This window comes from Rousettus aegyptiacus, unplaced genomic scaffold, assembly GCF_014176215.1.
Source record: "Rousettus aegyptiacus isolate mRouAeg1 unplaced genomic scaffold, mRouAeg1.p scaffold_m13_p_8, whole genome shotgun sequence".
NCBI lineage: Eukaryota > Metazoa > Chordata > Mammalia > Chiroptera > Pteropodidae > Rousettus > Rousettus aegyptiacus.
The window spans coordinates 15751086-15771588 of NW_023416311.1; the positions used below are offsets into that span (position 1 = coordinate 15751086).

At 49.3% G+C, this 20503-nt stretch overlaps 1 protein-coding gene across 2 annotated transcripts in view; it reads left to right on the forward strand.

Moving 5' to 3' along the window:
- Nucleotides 1-20421, forward strand: part of IFT140 (intraflagellar transport 140) — an 88471-nt gene extending 68050 nt beyond the window's left edge. For both annotated transcript variants that reach the window (XM_016136626.2, XM_036225239.1), the window contains exons 19-30: nt 4395-4572; nt 5388-5578; nt 6099-6194; nt 6539-6671; nt 6774-6917; nt 7543-7671; nt 7806-7988; nt 10583-10789; nt 11023-11235; nt 11314-11480; nt 12867-13008; nt 19638-20421. In XM_016136626.2, coding sequence (XP_015992112.2) covers nt 4395-4572; nt 5388-5578; nt 6099-6194; nt 6539-6671; nt 6774-6917; nt 7543-7671; nt 7806-7988; nt 10583-10789; nt 11023-11235; nt 11314-11480; nt 12867-13008; nt 19638-19844 — 1990 coding nt within the window. In that variant the 3' untranslated portion in view covers nt 19845-20421. The remainder of the gene's footprint in view (nt 1-4394; nt 4573-5387; nt 5579-6098; nt 6195-6538; nt 6672-6773; nt 6918-7542; nt 7672-7805; nt 7989-10582; nt 10790-11022; nt 11236-11313; nt 11481-12866; nt 13009-19637) is intronic.
- The last annotated feature ends 82 nt before the right edge of the window (nt 20422-20503 follow it).

Consider the following 20503-nt stretch of genomic DNA (forward strand, 5'->3'; position numbering starts at 1 on the left):
TGGAGGCCTTGAAAAAAAGTTTTCCCAAGTCTCCATTAGAAGATCAACTCCTCTCCTTATTTATGTAAATCACTATTCTTAGGTACTCTTTAAATGGCTAATTTCTGGTAAAAAGCACATGGTTTCAGAAACTGGAGCATCTGCTCTTGCTTATCCCAGAAAGAGCTGGAAACATCCAGCTCTCTTCACAGGCTGGGCAGGGAGAGGTTCGGGACCCCCACGAAGTCCTTGGGGGGCTCCTGTCAGGTCATCAGGCCCTGTTCCCTCAGCCATTTCCCCAGTTTCTGGCTCGTGGCAGCATGGAAAGCAAGGGAGTGGTGTGGGCAGCAGGCCTCGTAGCTGAACTTGAGTTACAACTGACCCCATCCTCAGAGGACTCCTCTTCCATGTCCATTTGTCTATCCTGTGACGTAAGGGTCCCATAGGAGAATGGAAGCCAGGCCATGGGGCTCTGCTCCCTGAACCACCTGAAGGACCCTTCCTGTCCATCAGCGTTCTGGGTCTTGGGGCCTGTTATGGGGTTCCCTGTTCCCATACAGGGACAAACATTTATCTTAGAGCAGAGAAGCGCAAGAGATTTGGCCACAGCCTGTAATGCAGCTTGGCAGAACACAAAGCTGTTCATCTTCCGGTCACCCATGCTCTGACAGGGTCTCCACAGATTAGGCCCGAGAAGAAGGGCCTCTGATACTGGTTCCAGCAACTTCTCAGAGGACAGGGCTTTCCAGAAAGCGGGGCCATTTTCAGGCTGGCCCCTCAGCTGCCCCATCTGCTTCTTGCATAGGCGCCTCTCCGAGTTGATGAAGTGCAGATGTGAGTGCTGTCCAGAGACTGGCTTGGACAACAGGAAACTCTCAAGACTTGGATGGAGACTAGGCGGTGTTTACTTCTTGGAATTTGTGTGGGATGCACAAACCCCAGAAGTGCACACTGGAGCTAAAGCTGCCCATGGAGAGAAGAATGGGAGCTGTGCACAGCGCTGATGCCGTGGTGGTGGCTGGATGTGGAGACCAGCCAAGGACAGAGCCGGGGCCCCTTGGTTCTACCCTCGGGCAGTTCTGCACTCAGCGGCATGGCAAGGCGCCCGCCCCCACTGTGATTCACTCAGGCAGCCTCAGCACAGCAGGGCTGCCCAAGGGTATGCTTCCAGCTCCTGCTTTTTTCCCCCAACCCCCATTTGGTGGAGACTTAATTCCCAGGGCAGAGAGTGATGTGAAAATAGCCAGGCTTTTCAGTGATCTGGTGGACAGAAACCTTTGTCCACATGGTATGCCCAATGCTTTTATCCCAGAAAGTGGCAAGCCCAGTCCGGTGCCTGGTCCTCCATCCTCCACCCCCGAGAGCACTTGATGCTGGCCAGACACTAAGCCATCTGCATAGGGAGACACATAGCCCAGCTTTGCCCACTGGGAAGAGTTGTGAGACGCGGTTCCCGGCTTTCTCTGCTTGTTCAGGTTGCTTTCCACTTTAACTGGGTGCAGATATCAGCCATCTGCCTTCAAGACAAGGCAGAGGAAAGGGAGAGGAAGCAGAGACAGACGAGGCCATCCCCAGCAGTCGTCCTCACCCTCACACCCTCACCCTCACACTGGTCTTTTACACTGTGGGTATGGAGCATTTTAAAGAGGGTTCCAATCCTGGAAATTGTTTGGCACGGGAGAATTAAAGGCCCCGTGTCTAACCAGTGCCTTGCACTGCAGGCCTGGGAAGGCCTGGTGACTCCATGCCCCAGACCACCATCCGCTGCCCTGCCTGGCCCGCGCCTGCTCTGGGGCCCGGCCTCAAAAGTGTCGAGATGTGTTTAAAGGAATGAAAAGTCTCTGAGGAGCACTGATGACTTTCCATCAGTTCTGCACATGGAAAGAGAGAAGTTACATAGAATTGACTAGAAAATGGGTGAGAGTAGGGTGTCTGCTTTGAAATTCCAGATTTGACCTTGGACTCCGCGCGCTCACTGTCATTTCTAAAACCTGTAGTATTATGGTAGAGCTGCTACCCCCGAGCTGGGAGGGTTTTAAGGCTTCTGCTCTCTCAGCCTTGTTCACCGGGTCTGAGTCTGCCCCCAAGACCCTCGTGGCTCCAGAGAACCCCCGCCTCAGCAGGGGCAGCATCTGGGCTGCATACAAATGTGTGCTCCTAGACAACCGGCTTCACACCCACGCTGCTTCCATGTGCATTTCAACCAGCATGTGAGGATGAGAGAAAGACAGGCTTCGATCTTCTGCTTATCATAACGAAGGGAGTTTGGTGCAGAGAAGGTGATTCCTTGCCTGAAGGCAATGGTTGGATAAGGGGCAGAAGGGGCCTGACTCTGCAGACCTCTGGCGCACAGCTGGCCCAGGGCAGGAGACAGAGCTGCTATCCCTGAGCTGGGAGGGTTTTAAGGCTTCTGCTCTCTCAGCCCTTGTTAATGATCAAATTCCAAGGGAAAGGGCTGGAGTCTCCCTGTGGCTTTGACAAAGCAGGAGGCCCACCAGTGGCTCATGTCCCAGAAATTACTTACTGATCTGTGCTGCTCAGTGCTGTGGGAAGTCCCAGTGCAAAGACAGCAAAGAGGACTGAGCCCCAACAGGCCTCTTTCACCAGGGCTTACCTCATACAGGCCATGGCTGCCTGGGGCTGGATATTGCTAAAACATACCAGTCACCATGGCACTTTCGTCTGTCCCTCAGTAGCCATATCTGGCAAATTTTAAAAAGTTCTAGCAGGACCTAGATAAAGCCAAAAATATACAAAAATACACGTTTGCTTGCGGGAAAGGGCACCTAGATTTGTAGCATTTGGACCACAGACACCACAGTGATTCCATCCCACTGGGCAAACGCTGAGCCTCGGTCCCGGTGCTTCCTATCTCTGTCCACCCTGATTCCATATGTGTTGGGAAACCTGAGATGAGGGCACCCATTTATCCCGGGGTCCCCCATACTCCGAACTCAACTGTGGGTCACAGGGCAACTGGGCCCTGCCAGCTCCATCCTCTCAGAAAATGTCGCCTTCCCTCGTCCATCCTCAGGCAAGGCCATCAGGAAGATGCCCGTAGCACCGCATGTGCCTGGAGCACACCCTCCCTTACCAAGACCTTCGCCGAGCCTCTCAGAGGTGGCTGGTGCTGAGCCAGTGAACGGAGTCCCCTAAGTGTCTCTTGCACTGCTCTGCTGAGGCCAGGTGGGGAGCAGCAGCCCTAGCCTATCTGCTCCAGGGACTGCCCTGGCTGAAGCTGGGTCCAGGGGAGCAGCCACGGATGCAAGAAGAAGGACCTGGGGGTCTTCTGTGTGTGAGTGTGTGCTTGTTCCTACCTGTGCCTGTGTGTCAGGGTGCATGTATGTACATTTGTGCCCAGGGACACACATGTATAAGCACGTGTGCATGTGCATGGGCTGCAGGTTTTATGATAAGAAGACATCTATTTGGTAAATGGCAAATGATGCAGTGAGCTCGCTTTGTCTTCATGCGTGGAGCTCACACTGAGATGTTTGTTTGGAAAAGGCCTGGGTCTGAGCTCAGGGCAGGCAGCGCCAAGGCCGATGGGCCTGGGGACGGCCCAGAGGAGGGGTTAGAGAGCATCCTCTCAGGCAGCTCCTTCAAGGACACTTGAGTTTTGTGGAGGTGGCTGTTCAGGGTCTGAGATTAATTCCAGGCTCACACTTAGCCTGAGATCTGCCGAAGGGGTGGGGCAGGAGCACAGTGGGCCATTCAGTTGCAAGGAACACAAATCTATGTCAGTGTCAGGGAGAGAGAACACTCCAGAAACCTTACAAGTAGGGAAAACCTGTGCACCCCTTTGTAAGACTGGGTGCACCCAGCCATGTGCCCTGGCGACACTGAGGGGCTCTCGGGGGTGGACAAGGAGCATAGGAGTCCTGGGGACCTGCAGAGGCAGCTCTTCTGTCCCATTCCTCAGCATGCTCCTCAGGCCCCTGGACCTTCGCCTCCACCAAGCTCTGGAACAGGAGGGGCTGTCCTTGACCTTCCTGTAGGTGTGGTGAAGATGAGCCAGTGTTTGCTGGGCAGATGGACCTACTGAGGCAAGAAAGAGACATGGGCATTTGTCAACCTGCACAGAAGGCTCTTCTCTCTCTCAATAGGCCCTGTCCATGGTCGACTGGAAACCTAGGGCAATGGGAGGGAACCAGGGCTCCTTAGGAGCAGAGGCCATGAGAGGCAGAACTCCAGGCATGGGACCCAGGGGACATGTGTGTTTTCTTCTGGAGGATGACGTGGTCCCTGGCTTGCCGTGTTGCTCTATGGAGAGAGCCCATTAAGCTCCCACACATCCTCCTCCTTGGTGACCATAGATGTCTGCCTGGGTCACCTGCACTGTCTGGCAATGGTCTCGGTGGGGCCTGAGGTTGAGGGGCTGGAAGCTAACAGAGCTGCCATGTCCTCTGCCACAGTGAAACCGTGTGGGAGAACATGGCGCGCGTGTGTGTGAAGACCCAGCGGCTGGACGTAGCCAAGGTGTGCCTGGGCAACATGGGCCATGCGCGTGGAGCCCGCGCACTGCGGGAGGCTGAGCAGGAGCCAGAGGTGGAGGCCCACGTGGCCATGCTCGCCATACAGCTGGGCATGCTGGTGAGTCAGAAAGCGAATGGAAGGGCCCCCTGCTAAGAGGGAGCTCCTCGCTGCTTGGCCAGCTGGGATCTAGGGCAGAGACCTTGGCCATGGTGGTGAGGCCACTACTGGTCTTCTCGGGGAGGCGAGGGGAGGAAGTCCTGCTCGGCCAACCTCAGAAGGGAGGGCGTGGTGTGTGCCTGTCTGGGTCAGTTAGTTTCAGGGAACACAAACCCTTTTGAACCAACTTAAGCCAAAAAGTGGGGTAAGGCCAGTCTCACCTGCATGGGGTCGCCTCCCTGTCCACTGCACATTTATGGAGCTTATTGACCATTGTACTCCAGGAGGCCCAGAGAGGCTAATAGAACGTGGGAGGCAGAGCTGAGTTGGTGGGCAGGGTGGGCTGTGGCCAGTATAGCTCAGATGACCCGAGGCCACATGGGGGCTGTGGGAGATAGACCCTCTAAGAGGAGGGCAGGAGTCACCCACATGTCTGGCACAGGGAGGATCCGAGCACACCTGAGCACAGCCCTCGGCCCCTGGTCTGTAGGGGTGAGAGCAGGTCGCTCTGAGGGTGCTGCATCAGGCGGGGTCTCCTCCCTCGTGGCACACAGCGACATTCCCACCAGAGACAGGCCTGAGTGGAGTCAGCTCTTTCTGGGGATGGGGTTGCCACACTGGTACGTGGCATTCATCTCATACATCTCCAAACGTGTCCTGAAATAGCCATATGTCCTCAGTGTGTTATGCATCTTTGTCACGGGCTGGTTGATGGCACATGTGGCACCCGCGGTAGCCAGAGCGGTGGCTGGGCTCACGTGTACTCGCTTCTTCAGGAGGAGGCCGAGCATCTGTACAAGAAATGCAAGCGCTACGACCTTCTCAACAAGCTCTACCAGGCCTCTGGTCAGTGGCAAAAAGCCATAGAAGTCGCTGAACTCCATGACCGTGTCCACCTGCGCACCACCTACTACAACTACGCCAAGCACCTGGAGGCCAGCACCAACTGCAGCCTAGCCCTCAGCTAGTGAGCAGGGGCCCCTCTGGACTTGCTTTGGGACGGGCCCTGGTCGCCTCTTGCTTTTTTCTCCTGCCCAGTGAGGTAGCCATTGAGGTTTTCAGAGGAAGATTCTAGACGGAGGAACAGGTGGTAACCTCCTCAGTGAGAGGTTTTCAAGGGGAGCTTGAGTCGTTGCTGTAGGAGAACCTCAGATATGGGGCCACCACTCCACCTGGGCTGGCTCCAGATGTTGGGCATATTAAGGAAAGTCTTCTCCGAGGCCTGAGATCAGCAGCTAGTGTTGCCACAGCCCCAATCTGGCGTGGTGCTACCTATGGCACTGCTGATGGTGGCTTCCGGGGGCCCAGCCACAGCTGACCCCTCTCCAGGGCAGGCCCATAGCAAGACAGAAGCCCCAGTGCCTCCCAACAGTGGGTCCATGGGCCACAGAGCTACAGGCGGGGGAGCGAGGCTCTGGCCTGTTTCCACGCAGTCAGCACTGAGGCTGAGACAGTGGAAACCAGCTGGTCTTTCTCTCCTCTCACAGCTACGAGAAGTCGGACACCCACCGCTTCGAGGTGCCCAGGATGCTCTCAGAGGACCTGCAGTCCCTAGAGCTGTATGTCAATAAGATGAAGGACAAGTGAGTGTCCCCCACTAGGCGAGGGGCTATGGCAGGTGGAGGCTGGGATTGCATCTGGGAGCCAGGGACCTGTGGCTGCTTGGGAAGCCTCTTTCCGAAGCTTCACGTGCGAGAGTGTGAGGTGTCCTTTCAGTCCTTCAGAGCGGTCCTCGGGGTGCCAGATGGGGAGCTCTTCCTCTGAATGAAGTTCCTTTAGACCCCGGGGACCTCACTCTTATCCATCCAGCTTCCATGTCTCCTGACTGCTGGTCATGGGAAGTGCACTATGAGGGTGTCGTTTGGGACCTGGGGGCTCATTTCCAGCAGGAGTAGGGACCTGAGGGAGAACTTCGGCTTATTCGCAGGTCCCTGTGGAGGTGGTGGGCCCAGTACCTGGAGAGCCAGGCAGAGATGGATGCTGCGCTGCGCTACTACGAGCTGGCACAGGACTACTTCTCCCTAGTCCGCATTCATTGCTTCCAGGGCAACATTCAGAAGGTAAGGCGCATTCCAGGAGTCAGGCCTGGGGAGGGAGGGAGGAGGGACAGGGGAAAATGAGCCAGAGCCAGAGTCCCCAGGGTCTCTCTGGTATCTTTCTAGGCTGCTGAAATAGCCAATGAGACTGGAAACTGGGCTGCATCCTACCACCTGGCGCGGCAGTATGAGAGCCAGGAGGAGGTGAGACAGGCAGTGCACTTCTACACGCGGGCTCAGGCCTTCAACAACGCCATCCGTCTGTGCAAGGTAGGGGGCTGCACGCGCCACTCACGGGACAGTGACCGGGGGCCCGCAGCCTCTGCTGGCTAAACCCATTGGTGGAAAATGGTGCTTCGTTACCGTTTCCTACATTCCATTAAGAGATTTCCAAACAGAAAAGTTAGAGAATTCTATCATGTTCGTCACATCCTACACCTGGGACTATTTCTACCACTCTGCCTGCTGCATGGATCTCTAACCCTCCTTTCCCGTCTCCTCCCTGATGGTGTTTGTAAATCACAGAGTTGTCACTGCGATGACACCTAGTATCCAGGGCTCCCAAGCGCACACTGAGGCTGGCTCATTGCTTATAGCCTCGTAAAGAGCAGTCCCTTCGCAGGAAGCTGTTGGACGTTCTACATCCATAAAAATGTTCCAGCCCAGCCCCTCACCTCTGGAAAAATCCAAAACGTGGAAAGCCCTCGCATCAGATAGTTCCTATAATGTTCTGTATAACAGGAAAAGAAGGAAATTCTGGTACACAAACCCAGTAAGACATTATGACACTTGCTGGAAACCACAATAGTATGGATCAGCGCATGTCAAATGAGGGAGGTGGGCCCCCCCCATGGCACTGTTCACAGACCTAGCAGGAACCTCCTCCTTCCCTCAGGAGAACAGCCTGGACGATCAGCTCATGAACTTGGCCTTGCTGAGCTCCCCCGAGGACATGATCGAGGCGGCACGCTACTATGAGGAGAAGGGCGAACAGATGGACAGGGCGGTCATGCTGTACCACAAGGTAAGGGTCTGGTCCTGCCCTGGACCTGAGGGGGCACAGCACGAGGGGCACTTACCTGTGTGCAAGGGGACCACTCAAGCGGTCTTGGGACCTGAGGCTTGGGTAGCTGCTCAGAGTTCCCCTGCTGTCCACAGGCCGGCCACTTCTCCAAGGCCCTGGAGCTGGCCTTTGCCACCCAGCAGTTTGTGGCCCTGCAGCTCATCGCAGAAGACCTGGACGAGAAGTCAGACCCTGCCCTCCTGGCCCGCTGCTCCGACTTCTTCCTCGAGCACAGTCAGTATGAGAAGGCGGTGGAGCTGCTACTGGCCGCCAAGAAGGTATTGGGTGGGTGGGGTCACTTTCCACAAACACAGTGAACGCAGCTTCACTGTCTCTCCTGATTACAATTTCATGAGGAAGGCTGTGGCTCTGACCTGCCTGGGGTAAAGGGGCTGAGGACAAGCTCACCTCATCACAGCCAACCTGAGTGTGGACTCACTGCTCATTTCACCAGTGTCTTCAAATTATAACTAGGGAGTTTCGCTCATCTTGTCTGCGTGTGGTAAAGTACACATAACATGAAATTTAAAATTTACCCTCTTAGCTGTTTTTTAAGTATACAGTTCAGTAGCATTAAGCACATTCACATTGTCATGCAACTAATCTCCAAACTAATCTTGCCAAACGGAAACTGTTAAATAACAACTCCCCTTCCGTCTCCCCCAGCCCCAGCGCCCTTCATTCTTCTTTCTGTCTCTATGAATTTGACTGTTCTAGGGCATCATCTAAACGGAATCATCCAGTTTTTGTCCTTTCACGACAGGCTTATTTCATTGAGCATTAGATCCTTGAGGTTCATCCATGTCATGGCATGTTGCAGAATTTCCTTCCTATTTAAGACTAAATAATATTCCATTGTATGTGTGGACCACATTTTGTCTATCAATTCATCCATAGCTGGACACTTGGGTTATTTCCACCTTTGGTCTGTTGTCAATAATGTTGCTATGAACATCAGTATACAAATATCTCTTCAAAACCCTTCTTTCGATTTTTTAGGTATTTACCCAGAAATAGAATTGCCAAACCATATGATAACTCCCTTTTAATTTTTTGAGGAACTGCCATACTGTCTTCCACAGTGGCTACACCATTCGACATTCCCACCAACTATGCACAGGGTCCCAGTTTCGCCACATCTTCACCATCACTTGTTATTTTCTAGTTTTTGGCAGTAGTCATTCTCATAGGTATGTGCACTACTTGTTTTTAAAATAGAACAAGTCCCCTTGATAGAAACTAGATGGAGATATAGGAAATTATTAATCATAAAAATCAGCCTATCTAAATGGAAAGATCTTTCTTCCTGCAGCCAGAATTATGCAGTTCTGTCCTTTGTTACTGAGTGATACAAGAATTCTTGAACAAAGGAAAAGGCACCCACCATGTTTTTGGTTAGAAAGACTCAACAGATCCTGCCTAAAGTAGTCAGTCTCAGACTTCATCTGACCCCAGGAAAAACACCACAGAGCTTACTTCATCTAGATAAGTGTATTCTATAGTTTCACAGTGAAAACCAGACAAACCAGAATAGCCAGGAAAAATCTGGAAAAGAAGACTAACAAGAGGTGATAAAATCTCTCAGATCATAAAGTATATCAAAAGTAGAATAATGGGCACCCGGCGATTGATCAGGTCTACAGATCAGTGGGAAATATTAGAAGATCCAGGAGAATGCACATTTAGCACGTGATGCAGGAGTGTTCAGAACAGTGGAGAGAAGATGAATCATTGGGGTTGATATAACCAGGTAGCCACTGGGGGAAAAAAAGTTAAATCTTACTCATCTCCTATGTCCAGGTAAATTCCTGATGGGTCGAAGATTTAAGCACGTCAGTAAATCAGAAGTAGTTCTACCAGAAGCCATGGAGTTTCTTACTATCCAGTCTTAAATGAGAGAAGGCATTTTCATTTAAACCTGAAAGCCATAGTGGGAAAGACTGATCAATTCAACCAAATACAAATTTGAAAATAGCACATGGAAAAAAACACCATAAACAAAGCAAAGATAAATAATAACATGGAAAATATATATATTCCAAAAAGCTAATTTTCTGAATATGTACAAAGTTCCTATAATCCAAGAAGAAAGTTACCAAAGACTTAAAAGGAAAGAACAAATAATATGGACGGTTTATTTTTAAAAGGAAACATGGATGGTTCCTGAAAGTTATGTACTCAGTCTCACTCATAATAAGAGAAATACAGATCTAAACTCTAGGAGATTCCATTTTTCATGAATTAGGATCGTAAAGGTGAAAAAGTTAGGAAACCCTCTAGATTGTCATGGGAAATAGATAAACTCAGGCTGTGGGTGGGAACAGCTTATCACAAGTAAAGTTATATCTCCCTAGACCCAGTACTTTTTGTCCTCAGAATTCGTCCTAACAACACATTTATACACGTCAGATACGTACAGGCAAAGGGCTTTACCAGCAAGACAAGCACCTCCATGTTTGTCAACAGGACGAGTTAAATAAGCTGTGGTTCTCAGTACAGTGGAGTACTATGCAGCTATCAAAAAGAAAGTACACCTCCTTCTGAGATAGAATTGTCTCTAAGACATAATTCTTTTTTTTCCCCAAGACATATTCTTAAGTGAAGAATATAAATTTTTTCTTAAAATTTTTAAAGAAAATTAATTAAAATCCTCAATTAAAAAGTTTGAAAAGAATTATAGAAGAAAATTGACTTGTTTTCCTTTTCCTCCCACAACAAACATAAGATTCTTTTGAGCTCCACATTTTCTTCATTGCATTGCAGAAAGGTAATAGCGTGAGAGAAAGTCACACGCCACCCCTGGGCCTGGCTTCCTCTGAGGAGGCAGCTGGGAGAGTAACTGCCCATCTCGCTGTCTGTGGTGCATTCCCAGTATCAGGAAGCGCTACAGCTTTGCCTGGAGCAGAACATGACCATCACCGAGGAGATGGCCGAAAAGATGACCGTGTCCAAGGACTCCACAGACCTGTCCGAAGAGTCGCGGCGTGAGCTGCTGGAACAGATCGCCAACTGCTGCATGCGCCAGGGCAACTACCATCTGGCCACCAAGAAGTATACGCAGGCCGGGAACAAGCTCAAGGTGAGCGGGCCGGTACAGTCTCTTGCACCGCCTGCAGGAACATGTGCCCGCAGCAATGATTTTCCATTTGTTCTGAGTTTAACCCAGCAAGGGTGACCTTTCCCAGCCCAGGCTCTGAAGGGCAGAGTCCTAAGCTCACTCCTGGACCCCGCAGGTGGTGTCTGCTGCAGCGGGGCAGTGACCCAACTCGCTCTGTGAGCTTCTAGCCTGGTCCTGGCTTTTTCTCTGTCTAGGCCATGAGAGCTCTGCTCAAGTCTGGGGACACGGAGAAAATAGTGTTCTTCGCGGGTGTCTCGAGGCAAAAGGAAATCTACATCATGGCCGCCAACTACCTGCAGTCCCTGGACTGGCGGAAAGAGCCGGAGACCATGAAGAACATCATCAGCTTCTACACCAAGGGGCGGGCCCTGGACCTGCTGGCCGGTTTTTACGATGCCTGTGCCCAGGTAGAGCCCCTCTTTGCAGTTCTGGGGGCCCCGGGGCAGGTCGTGGGCTTTCGGGTCCTGACAGTTTCATTTGCACAGGTGGAGATTGATGAATACCAGAACTATGACAAGGCCCATGGGGCTCTGACTGAGGCCTACAAGTGCCTGTCCAAGGCCAAGGCCAAGAGCCCCCTGGACCAGGAGACCAAGCTGGCTCAGCTGCAGAGCAAGATGACGCTGGTGAAGCGATTTATCCAGGCCCGCAGGTGCGTTCCCACAGGAAGGTGGGAGGTGAGGTGCACTGTGCCTCTAGCCCCCCAGGGTGGAGGGCCTCGTGGAGCTCCCCAAGGCCCTGCTTGCACTCCTACCCTGCCAGGGACCAGACCCAATTTCCATTTCCAATGAACATTCTTCAAAGGAACTCCCTGGATGACTAGACAGGAACACAAGGTGCGTTGCTATTGCTTCATTCATGCCTGAGCTCCTCTTGGAGTTCCCCTCAGAACCTGGGCACGCTCTTGGGAAGATTGTTCCAGAAACAAACATTGAGAGAGAAATTGGGTGATGGGGTGTGAGCAGGGGTGATGGCAGATGCGGGTCAGGAGATAGTGTGTCTGAGGAGTGCCTGGAACCTGCTTAGCTATGTGCAGGGCCAAGCAGGGTGGGTCCAAGTGAAGGGGCCATTGTACGCCTGTGCCCATCTCTATGGAGGTGACTTGGGAGCCTGTGGATAGGAGGCTCGGGCAGCACTTTATCTCTGTTTTTTAGCAGAGGCCACGAATCTAAATTTGTACGTGACACCGGTTTTTATCTCTTGGCAACTCATCCAGCTTTTCCAAGAGCCCACTCTGTAGGCAGCAGCTCAGCTTCTGCCTAAACCAATGAAAGCATTTTTCTTATCTGAGAACAGGCTTTCGAAAGAAGAGTTCCAAACATATTTTGAACACTTGTGCAAAGTGAGGCTCTTTAAAGTTCTGGAGTATCTGCTGAGCCTGGGCTGCAGGAGGGAGAAGGGAGGAGATTGGGAAGCAAGGACCATGTAGCCACAGGGCAGGGTGTAGTGGAGGGAGGGGGAGGGAGGGACCCATGAGGGCCAGAGGGCAGTCTGCCTGGAGAAACCAAGCAAGGGCTCAGCAGGAACAGGCAAGCTGGTCCTCCTGAATTGAGAACCTGAGCCTCTCGAGGCTCCAGCCACCAGCCCTGGACCAAGCCCTGCTCTGCACAGGCTCAGGAGGCCCTCCTGGTCCTACCCCAATCACACACCACTTGCTGCTCTGCCACAGACCCTAAGCATGTCACTGTGTTGGTCTTTGTTCATGCTGACGCCCTGCCTGACTGTCTCAGGCTCTCACGTTCCCCTCCACTTCACTCTGTACCCCTCTAGACTGTTTCCTGGGCAGGGACTAGGATTGACAAACCTTTGCTCTAGCAGAGTACTGGCACAGTGAGCAGTCAGTAAGTTTTTGTTAAACAAAGGAGTGAATTTATGAACTAACTCATTCATGAATTAATTTAATTCACAACAATTACCTTCACCAAAGTTTCGTCCTGCAGTTCCCAAGAGCTCCTCCTTGGGGCTAAGGGTATGCTCTGACCTCTGACACCCAGCCCGTGTCTTGGGTTCCGACTCAGGCTGTTTATGCTCTCGGCAGAACATACAGCGAGGACCCCAAGGAGTCAGTCAAGCAGTGTGAGCTGCTTCTGGAGGAGCCAGACCTGGACAGCACCATTCGCATTGGGGATGTCTATGGCTTCCTGGTGGAGCACTACCTGCAGATGGAGGAGTTCCAGATGGTGAGGTTCAGCATAATAGAGGGCTCTGCTTCCCGTGGTGGGGCCCGCCCACAGCACCCCTGCCCTCTGCCCGCAGTTGTTGCGAGCTTACCATGGAGGAGGTGCCTCTCCTGTTTTTGTTTTTGATTTCTTAGTCTTTTTTATTTTGAAATACTTTCAAACTGAGAAGTTACAAGAATAATAGAACCCAAGTGTACCCATTACCAGATTCACCAGTTTTTAACATTTTGCCACATTTATTTATTCATTCTGTATAAATGTTTTTCCATTTCTATTTTATACATTAAATGGGTATTTTTCCGAGCCATTTGAAAGGTGCAGACATCCTGCCCGATCCCCCCTTAGACTGCTAACACGTGGGTAGACACCTGGGCGTGGAATTGCTGGGTCATATGGTGAGTGTATGCTTAACTTTCTAAGAAACTACCAAACTTTTCTCTCTTTTCTGTTTTGTAGTGTCTTTTTCATGGTTCATATCAGGGTTCTTTAGCCTTATAAAACACACCAAGAAGTGTGCCCACCTCCTACATTGTCTAAAAGAGTTTATATAAGATCAATGTCGTTGCTTAACTGTTTGAAAGCATAATGCGTAAGCGAACCTACCTGGTCCTGGAACTTTCTCTGTGGAAGGTTTTTGATAATTCAATTAACAGGGCAATTCTCAAACATTTTGGTCTCAGGGCCCTTTTGCACTAGGAAAGCAATTGAGGACTCTATTTATGTAGATTATATCTGCCAATATTTACTATATTAGAAATAAAACTAATAAATTAGAAAAATATTTGTTAAGTTATTTAAAAATAAAATAACCCATTGTATCTTAACATAAATCACATTTTCATTAAAAACAACTATTTTCCAAAACAAAGAAGTTTAGTGAGGAAAATAGCATTGCTTTACATTATTGCAAATCTCTTTAATGTCTGACTTAATAGAAGACAGCTGGATCCTCAATTTCTGCCTCTGCATTTAATTCAGTAAAATAGGTGGTTTCAGTTGAAACATATAAAGAAAATCCAACCTCACACCAATATGTAGGTGAGGATGGGAGAGTATATCGTAGCCTTCTCAGATATTTGTAGATCTTTTTTGATTTTGCACCAACAAGTGCTATTTCATCAGTTAGTTGCAGTGAGGAATCTGAAATCCTACCAGCGTCTTTTTGTACTCTGCTACATCAAACCCATTGGTCTATCTTGGATCTTTTAGACACACGTGATTTGGTAACATCGTTTGGTCATTTGGAAAATGTCGGTTCACTGAGTTATGCAAATGTACATTTCATTACGCATATCAAAAAACCTCATTTGCTGATATCACTCACCACTGATCTTGTCAGAAAAGCCTTTAAGTGTTAGAAAGATGTCTAGCTCATGGTGCCCACTACATTAGGTTTCTGAAATTCTAACTTTTGTTTGAAAGCTTAAATTTTATCCCTAGCAAGAATACTGTTAGTTACTATTTTCCTTAAAGTGGCAAGCTCGCTTTGTTCATTTTTGAGAAAAAAAGTCTGCTGCATTCCCAAATCTGAATAACCACAGTTTGTCTTTAAGTCGTTTTTTACAAAAAAAAAAAAAAAAAAAAGTGTTCCATGTAAGTAACTAATTTATCTCATGATCCACACGAGTATAGTTCTTCATCTTTGCCAACATTTGGTATGATCCGTCTCACTTCAGCCATCCTGGTGAGTGGATGGATAGTGGTATCTCATTGTGGTTTTAATGTCCCTTTTCTTAATGACTAATGACTCACTGGCTGTCTCCTGCTGCGAATGCTCAAATCCTTTACTATCTTTCTACCATCATTTACTATTGTTTGTCTTACTGTTGGTTGTGGTCTTTATACGTTCTAGATACGTTTCCTTGATCGGACATACACGCTGCTGGTGTTTTCTCACAGTCTGTAGGAAGTTGCCTTCTATTCCTTTCTCCTCCCCCCTCTGAACTCCAATTACTTACAGATGTTGTCTCCTGGTTCAACTTATTTTTTCTTGTCTTTTTTCCAGACTTTTTTCTCTGTTTCTCATTTTGGGCAGTTGCTTTTGTTATTGCTTTAAGTTCATCAGTCTTCTTTCTATACTCAGACATTACTCCCACCCATATTTTCCATCTGACATAATTTCTATCCCTGGTGACCTATATTGGTTCTTTTCTCTTTGTCTTCCATGTCTTTTTGTTATGCTTATTCTTTCCCCTACCTTCCTGAGCATATGAAATATATTTATAAAAGCTATTGCAAAGTCTTTGACTCGTGTCAATTCTAGATCTATTTCTATCAATTCTTTACTATGGCTCATATTTTCCTGCTTCTTTGCATACCTGGTAATTTTTTATTGGATTCCAGACATTTTAAATGTTTTAGGTTGTTGAGTGATGGAGTCCTGTGTGTGTGTAGTCTTATAAATATTGTGTCTGTGAGTGTATTCTTATAAATATTATTGAGCTTTGTTCTGGGATAAGAGTAAGTTACTTAGAAACAATTTGATCCTTTTGCGGCTGTATTTTATCTTCATCAGATGGGTCCAGAATAGCATTGAATCTGGGGTAATTTCACCCCACTACCAAGGCAATACCCTTTTAAGAATTCTTGATACCTAGCGTGTTGGCAGGTCTTCCCTCAAGGCTGGTGGGGCGTGAACTACTCCTGGCCCTGGCCCGTGTGGTCAGTCTCGGGGATTGCCCCGCCTACTCCTTCCTAATGGTCTTTCTGTGGCCTCGGGTGCTTTCCTCACTCACATGCACTGGTCATTAGTCAGATGAAGAGGCAGCTAGGACTCTCTTTAGGTCTCCAAAGCACGCGCACTCATGCTCATGCTCTCTCCTTCTCTTACTCTCCCTGCTACCCTTCTTCCCCACCCTCTGACTTTCCTCTTTATATTTGGTTCTCAGCAGTTTGATGATGATGTCATTTTCATTGTAGTGATACTGAGCTGCTTAGATCTGTAACTTTATGTCTCACTAAATTTGGGAAATTTGTCATTTTTTTTTCAAATATTTTTTTCTGCCTCATTCTGTCTTTCTGGGACTTGAATTAAATGTTAGTCTTTTTTATACTAAGTGGACAGACATTTATAATTACTGTTCATTGTTTTCTATCTTTTCCCTCTATTATTTGAAACTATATAAAACTAAAACTTAGTTTTTTTCTTTATGAATATTTCCTATTCATTCATTAAAAACTTATTTTCCTTTATATATGAGCATAGTTATAATTGCTGCTCTAAAGTCTTTGCTGCTGATTCCAATATCTGGAACATGTCAAGATAGTCTCCATTATGTCTTTTCTTTGGGGTCTAGGTCAAGTTTTTCTGTTCTTATGTCTAGCATTGTGTGTGTGTGTGTGTGTGTGTGTTCTAGACATACAATGTTATCCAATGGGATAAACCATTGTAGAGACTCCAGATTCTGTTATGTTCCTCCAAAGAGTATTACTGTTTCTTTCTCCTTCCTTCCTTCCTTCCTTCCTTCCTTCCTTCCTTCCTTCCTTCCTGCCTGCCTGCCTGCAATCATCTTTGCTCAACTCAGAGTCTAAACTGTCCCCTCTGGTGGGCAGCAGCTATAATCTCGGCTTAGTACTTTAGCTTTGGTCAGGCTCCTTGAAGTCTGCCACTATCCCCACCACACGAAGAGTACAGGATCCACCAGAGATCGGGGCAGAGTTCATACTCAGAATTTGGGCTCTCCCTCGATGACTCTTTTCCAATATTTTCTCACATTCCAGCTGCTATGGTTGACCCCAATTCTGATTCTAGTCTTTAAGCCAGTAAGAGTGTGGGTTTCTATGAGCCCTTTTTATTGTATATACCTTTTAGCTTCTCACAGTAGCGCTGATTGGGGCCTCCCTTGTGGAAAAAGTTACAACGAGCCAGAAACTCGCCCCTTGCTCCTCCCTCCTTCTCAATGTCCATTCCCTCCCATCCACCTGTCTCAGTTGTTCTCTGGTATCTTTATGTTTTGCCCAGCTTATTATTGTGTGTGAGAGGGCTGATCTAATATGAGTTACTCGGTTATTACCAGAAGCTTCTCTCATTCTTCTCAATCATAATCTTCTTATAACCAACATAAAAATTGCACCTGGCTGCATTTTTCCTTTGTGTTCCAAAAGGTGTCATGCAGACTTTGCCAAACCCACATACTCTGCCTACATTGGTCTCCTTCAACCATCGGTTCAGTTAACCAACAGATAGTTTCTGGCGAGACTAGCGACCCCAAGGAATCTCTCAGCTCCCTAACTGAGTATTGACAAGTTAGTTTCAGAAATGTTGCTAGTGAACTATGCCAGCCCCATTAAACTGTGGTTTTCCGAATTCACAGGAAAGTTATCCATCAGCAGCTCCCCACAGTGTGAAAGGTCAGCACCATGAAACCCAGATTTCCTGGTCTGAGCACTTGTTTCCTCTTAGCCCCCCACCATGTGCACTCACTGACCCATGTGTTTGTTGGGAGAAAACAGCTCTAAATCTGATCGCGAAAAGAAAATAAATGAAAACACAATTGGACTGCAGAGATGCCCAGACCACTGTATCCTCAAAATTAACAGAAAAATCATATCTTGAGTATTCCACCACATTCTTGACCCTTGTTGGAAGCCTATGGAGTTTAGTAACTCTAATTTTTTTTTAAATCTATACATCTGGAAAGGCTAGGCATGCCCACGTTTCCTCTTGGTGGGCAAAGGAAGCCCCTTGTTGCCGCTCTGCTGTCCCTCCTCCGTTTCACCTCCAAACTCCTCACCTTGTTTTCATCCCACCCACTCAGTTCTCACTGCCCTGTCAGCAGAGTCCAATTCCGACACTCCTGATGTTGGACAGTGAGTATCTTCAGTGGTCAGGACATCCAGTAATGTTTCTTTGTTGTCCTTCACCCATCTTTGGTGACCATGTCTTCCTTCTGGAAACTCTGCTCCTGCCTTTTACTAAAGAAACCAGCTCTGCACACCAAGAAGTTACACCACTGGGTCCTTCCTGACCACATGGGTCTTCCTGCATCGGCTGCTGCTTCCCTTCCTCCCCTCCCCCCCGCCCCCAGTGTCAGTATTCCCCGAACTCTGCCTGCTGCCAGACCTCTCCACTGGCAGCTCTGGCCACCCTCACTGCTGCTCCTACACTGGGCCAGCCTTGGTCTTAGCGCACTGTGTCCTGTGTGCTTAGCACAGCGCCTGGCCCACAGCGGGTACGTGGTAAACGTCCACGGAAGCCTCCTCCTATGTGGCTCTCTCCTCTCCCTCTGGTGTGAGAACTCCTGGGGGGCTGTGCTGTGCCCATCACATCCCTCCAAAAGCCGTATCTTATTTTTTATATTTATAATCTTTATCTTTTATTTTTCGTATCTTAAGTTATATCTGTCCAAAATAAAATTGTTCTAAAAGTTTTTAGCACCGTTAAGAAATACTGAGATCTGCTCATTATTCCTCAAAAGGAAAACTAGAAACTCCTAGAAATTTTGGTCACATTCTGAATTGATATGAAGTGTATCTTGTGGGTATGCCTTAGAAGCCACATGAGGCCCTCTTCCTTCCCCCTCACACTTGTGTGCGGCCCTCCCTATGGGCGAGGTGTAGCAAATGTTAGCAGGTGCAGGCAGGCATGGCGGGTGTAGGCAGGCATGGGCAGGTATGGGCAGGCACAGCAGCTACGGGCAGGCATGGGCAGTGTAGCAGGTACGAGCAGGTACAGGCACACATAGCAGGTATGGGTAGGTGTGGGCAGGTGAAGCAGGTATGGGCAGGTGAAGCAGGTACGGGCAGGCGTAAAAGGTATGGGCAGCTATAAGCAGGTGTAGCATGTATCAGCAGTCGTGGCAGGCAGGTATGGGCAGGTGTAACAGGTACGGGCAGGTATGGGCAGGCATAGCAGGTATGGATAGGTGTGGGTATGCACAGCAGGTGTGGGCAGGCAAAGCAACCGTGAGCAGGTGTAGCAGGCGTAGCAGATGTAAGCATGCCTGTCCTGCCTCAGACCCCCTACCCCTGAGCTACTCTATGTGGTACCCCAGTGCTCTCCCAGATTCCCACTGGTGGGACCAAGGGAAATTGCTGACAATTCCATAATTTACCAGCCTAGGATCAAGGACACAAGAGACTCAAATTAATCATAGGCCCAATTAACTGGGGTACATTGGATGCTTGGTCAAAATTAGGACAAACCATGTACATATTGCTGACTGCTCTCCAACTCAACAAGCATATGCCTCAAAGTACATGAAAAAGATGGAACTGTGAATCCGTCCTTCCCTTGGGGTCTCCCTGTGTGCCTCCAAGGCAAACAGATCCTAAAGGGAGCAGAGTCCCAAAACACACATGGGTGCTCGTACATGGGCTGCTCCCAGGGTTTTCAAAGAAGTGGCTGTACCTACTCAGCTGGTAGCGCTTATCACAGCTCACAGCACTGACCACCGGAGCCTGAGCCAGGCTGTCCTCAGACACCACCACCTCACGATAGGCTACAAAGTTCCAGACTGCACCCGCGTGCCTTGAATGAAGGCATCCTCCTCCTGCTCACTTGAGAAGCAGGGCCTGCTTTCCTCTGACTTCAGGGGGCATGCGTTCAGGAAACACTGCAGCAGACGAAAGCCTTGGGCCCTTGGTTTTCACATGGGCTAACCTAATAATGGCTGTTGTGTGTGACGCAGGCCTACAAGTATCTGGAGGAGATGCGGAGGAGACTTCCCGCTGCCAACGTGTCCTACTACGTGAACCAGCGGGCCGTGGACGCCGTGCACCAAGGCCTGGGCATCCCTCTGGTGCGCATCATGCCCGAGCGGATCCGCCACAACAGCATGGAGGACCCCAAGGAGGTGGACGAGGAGGTGATGGAGGAGGTCGAGAACGACTCCTGAGGGCCTACTGCTGCAAAAGCTCTTCTAGTACTTTCTGGTCATCGGTAGAAGACCCTGACTTTCTTGTTGAAAGGAAAACTTTTGTGTAGCCACAGGCCTGCTTAGAAGGGGAGAGCGTGCATTTCTACAACACCCCTTCTGCATTCCTGGCCCTGTGGAGTTTTGGTTTAGCTCCTTTATTGTCAAGGGAGTTGGTTCATTTTGCCCATGGCATTCTCCCAAGTACAGCTTGTGAAGCCTAAGAAACTTCTAGAACTTCACGAAGTGAGGATGGTACACTGCGCCTCATCCCAGCACCCGAGTGGGTTGCTTAACAGCGCATCCAAGTTTTCAGCAGGACACGCCATTCCCAACCGCAGGGCCATTCCTGAGACACAAGGGCAGCTGGTAGGGGGCGGGTCTTCAGGCAACTACACAGCAGCCCTGATGGCTCTGTCCTTTAGGTTGTGCCCTTTCTGTCACCAGCTCTCACTGCAAGGGAGGGGCTGGCACCACAACAAGCCAGGGAGGGGAGGGAGACTGCAAGCTCCACCCACCGGCTGCTGAAACTCTCCTAATAAAGTTTATTTCCTCAGAAGCGCGTCTCTCCTTCCTACCCTGGCCCCGTTTTCATGTCTCCCCTCTGGAGGGCTCACCTAGGCACTGAGGTCCCTCCCTGG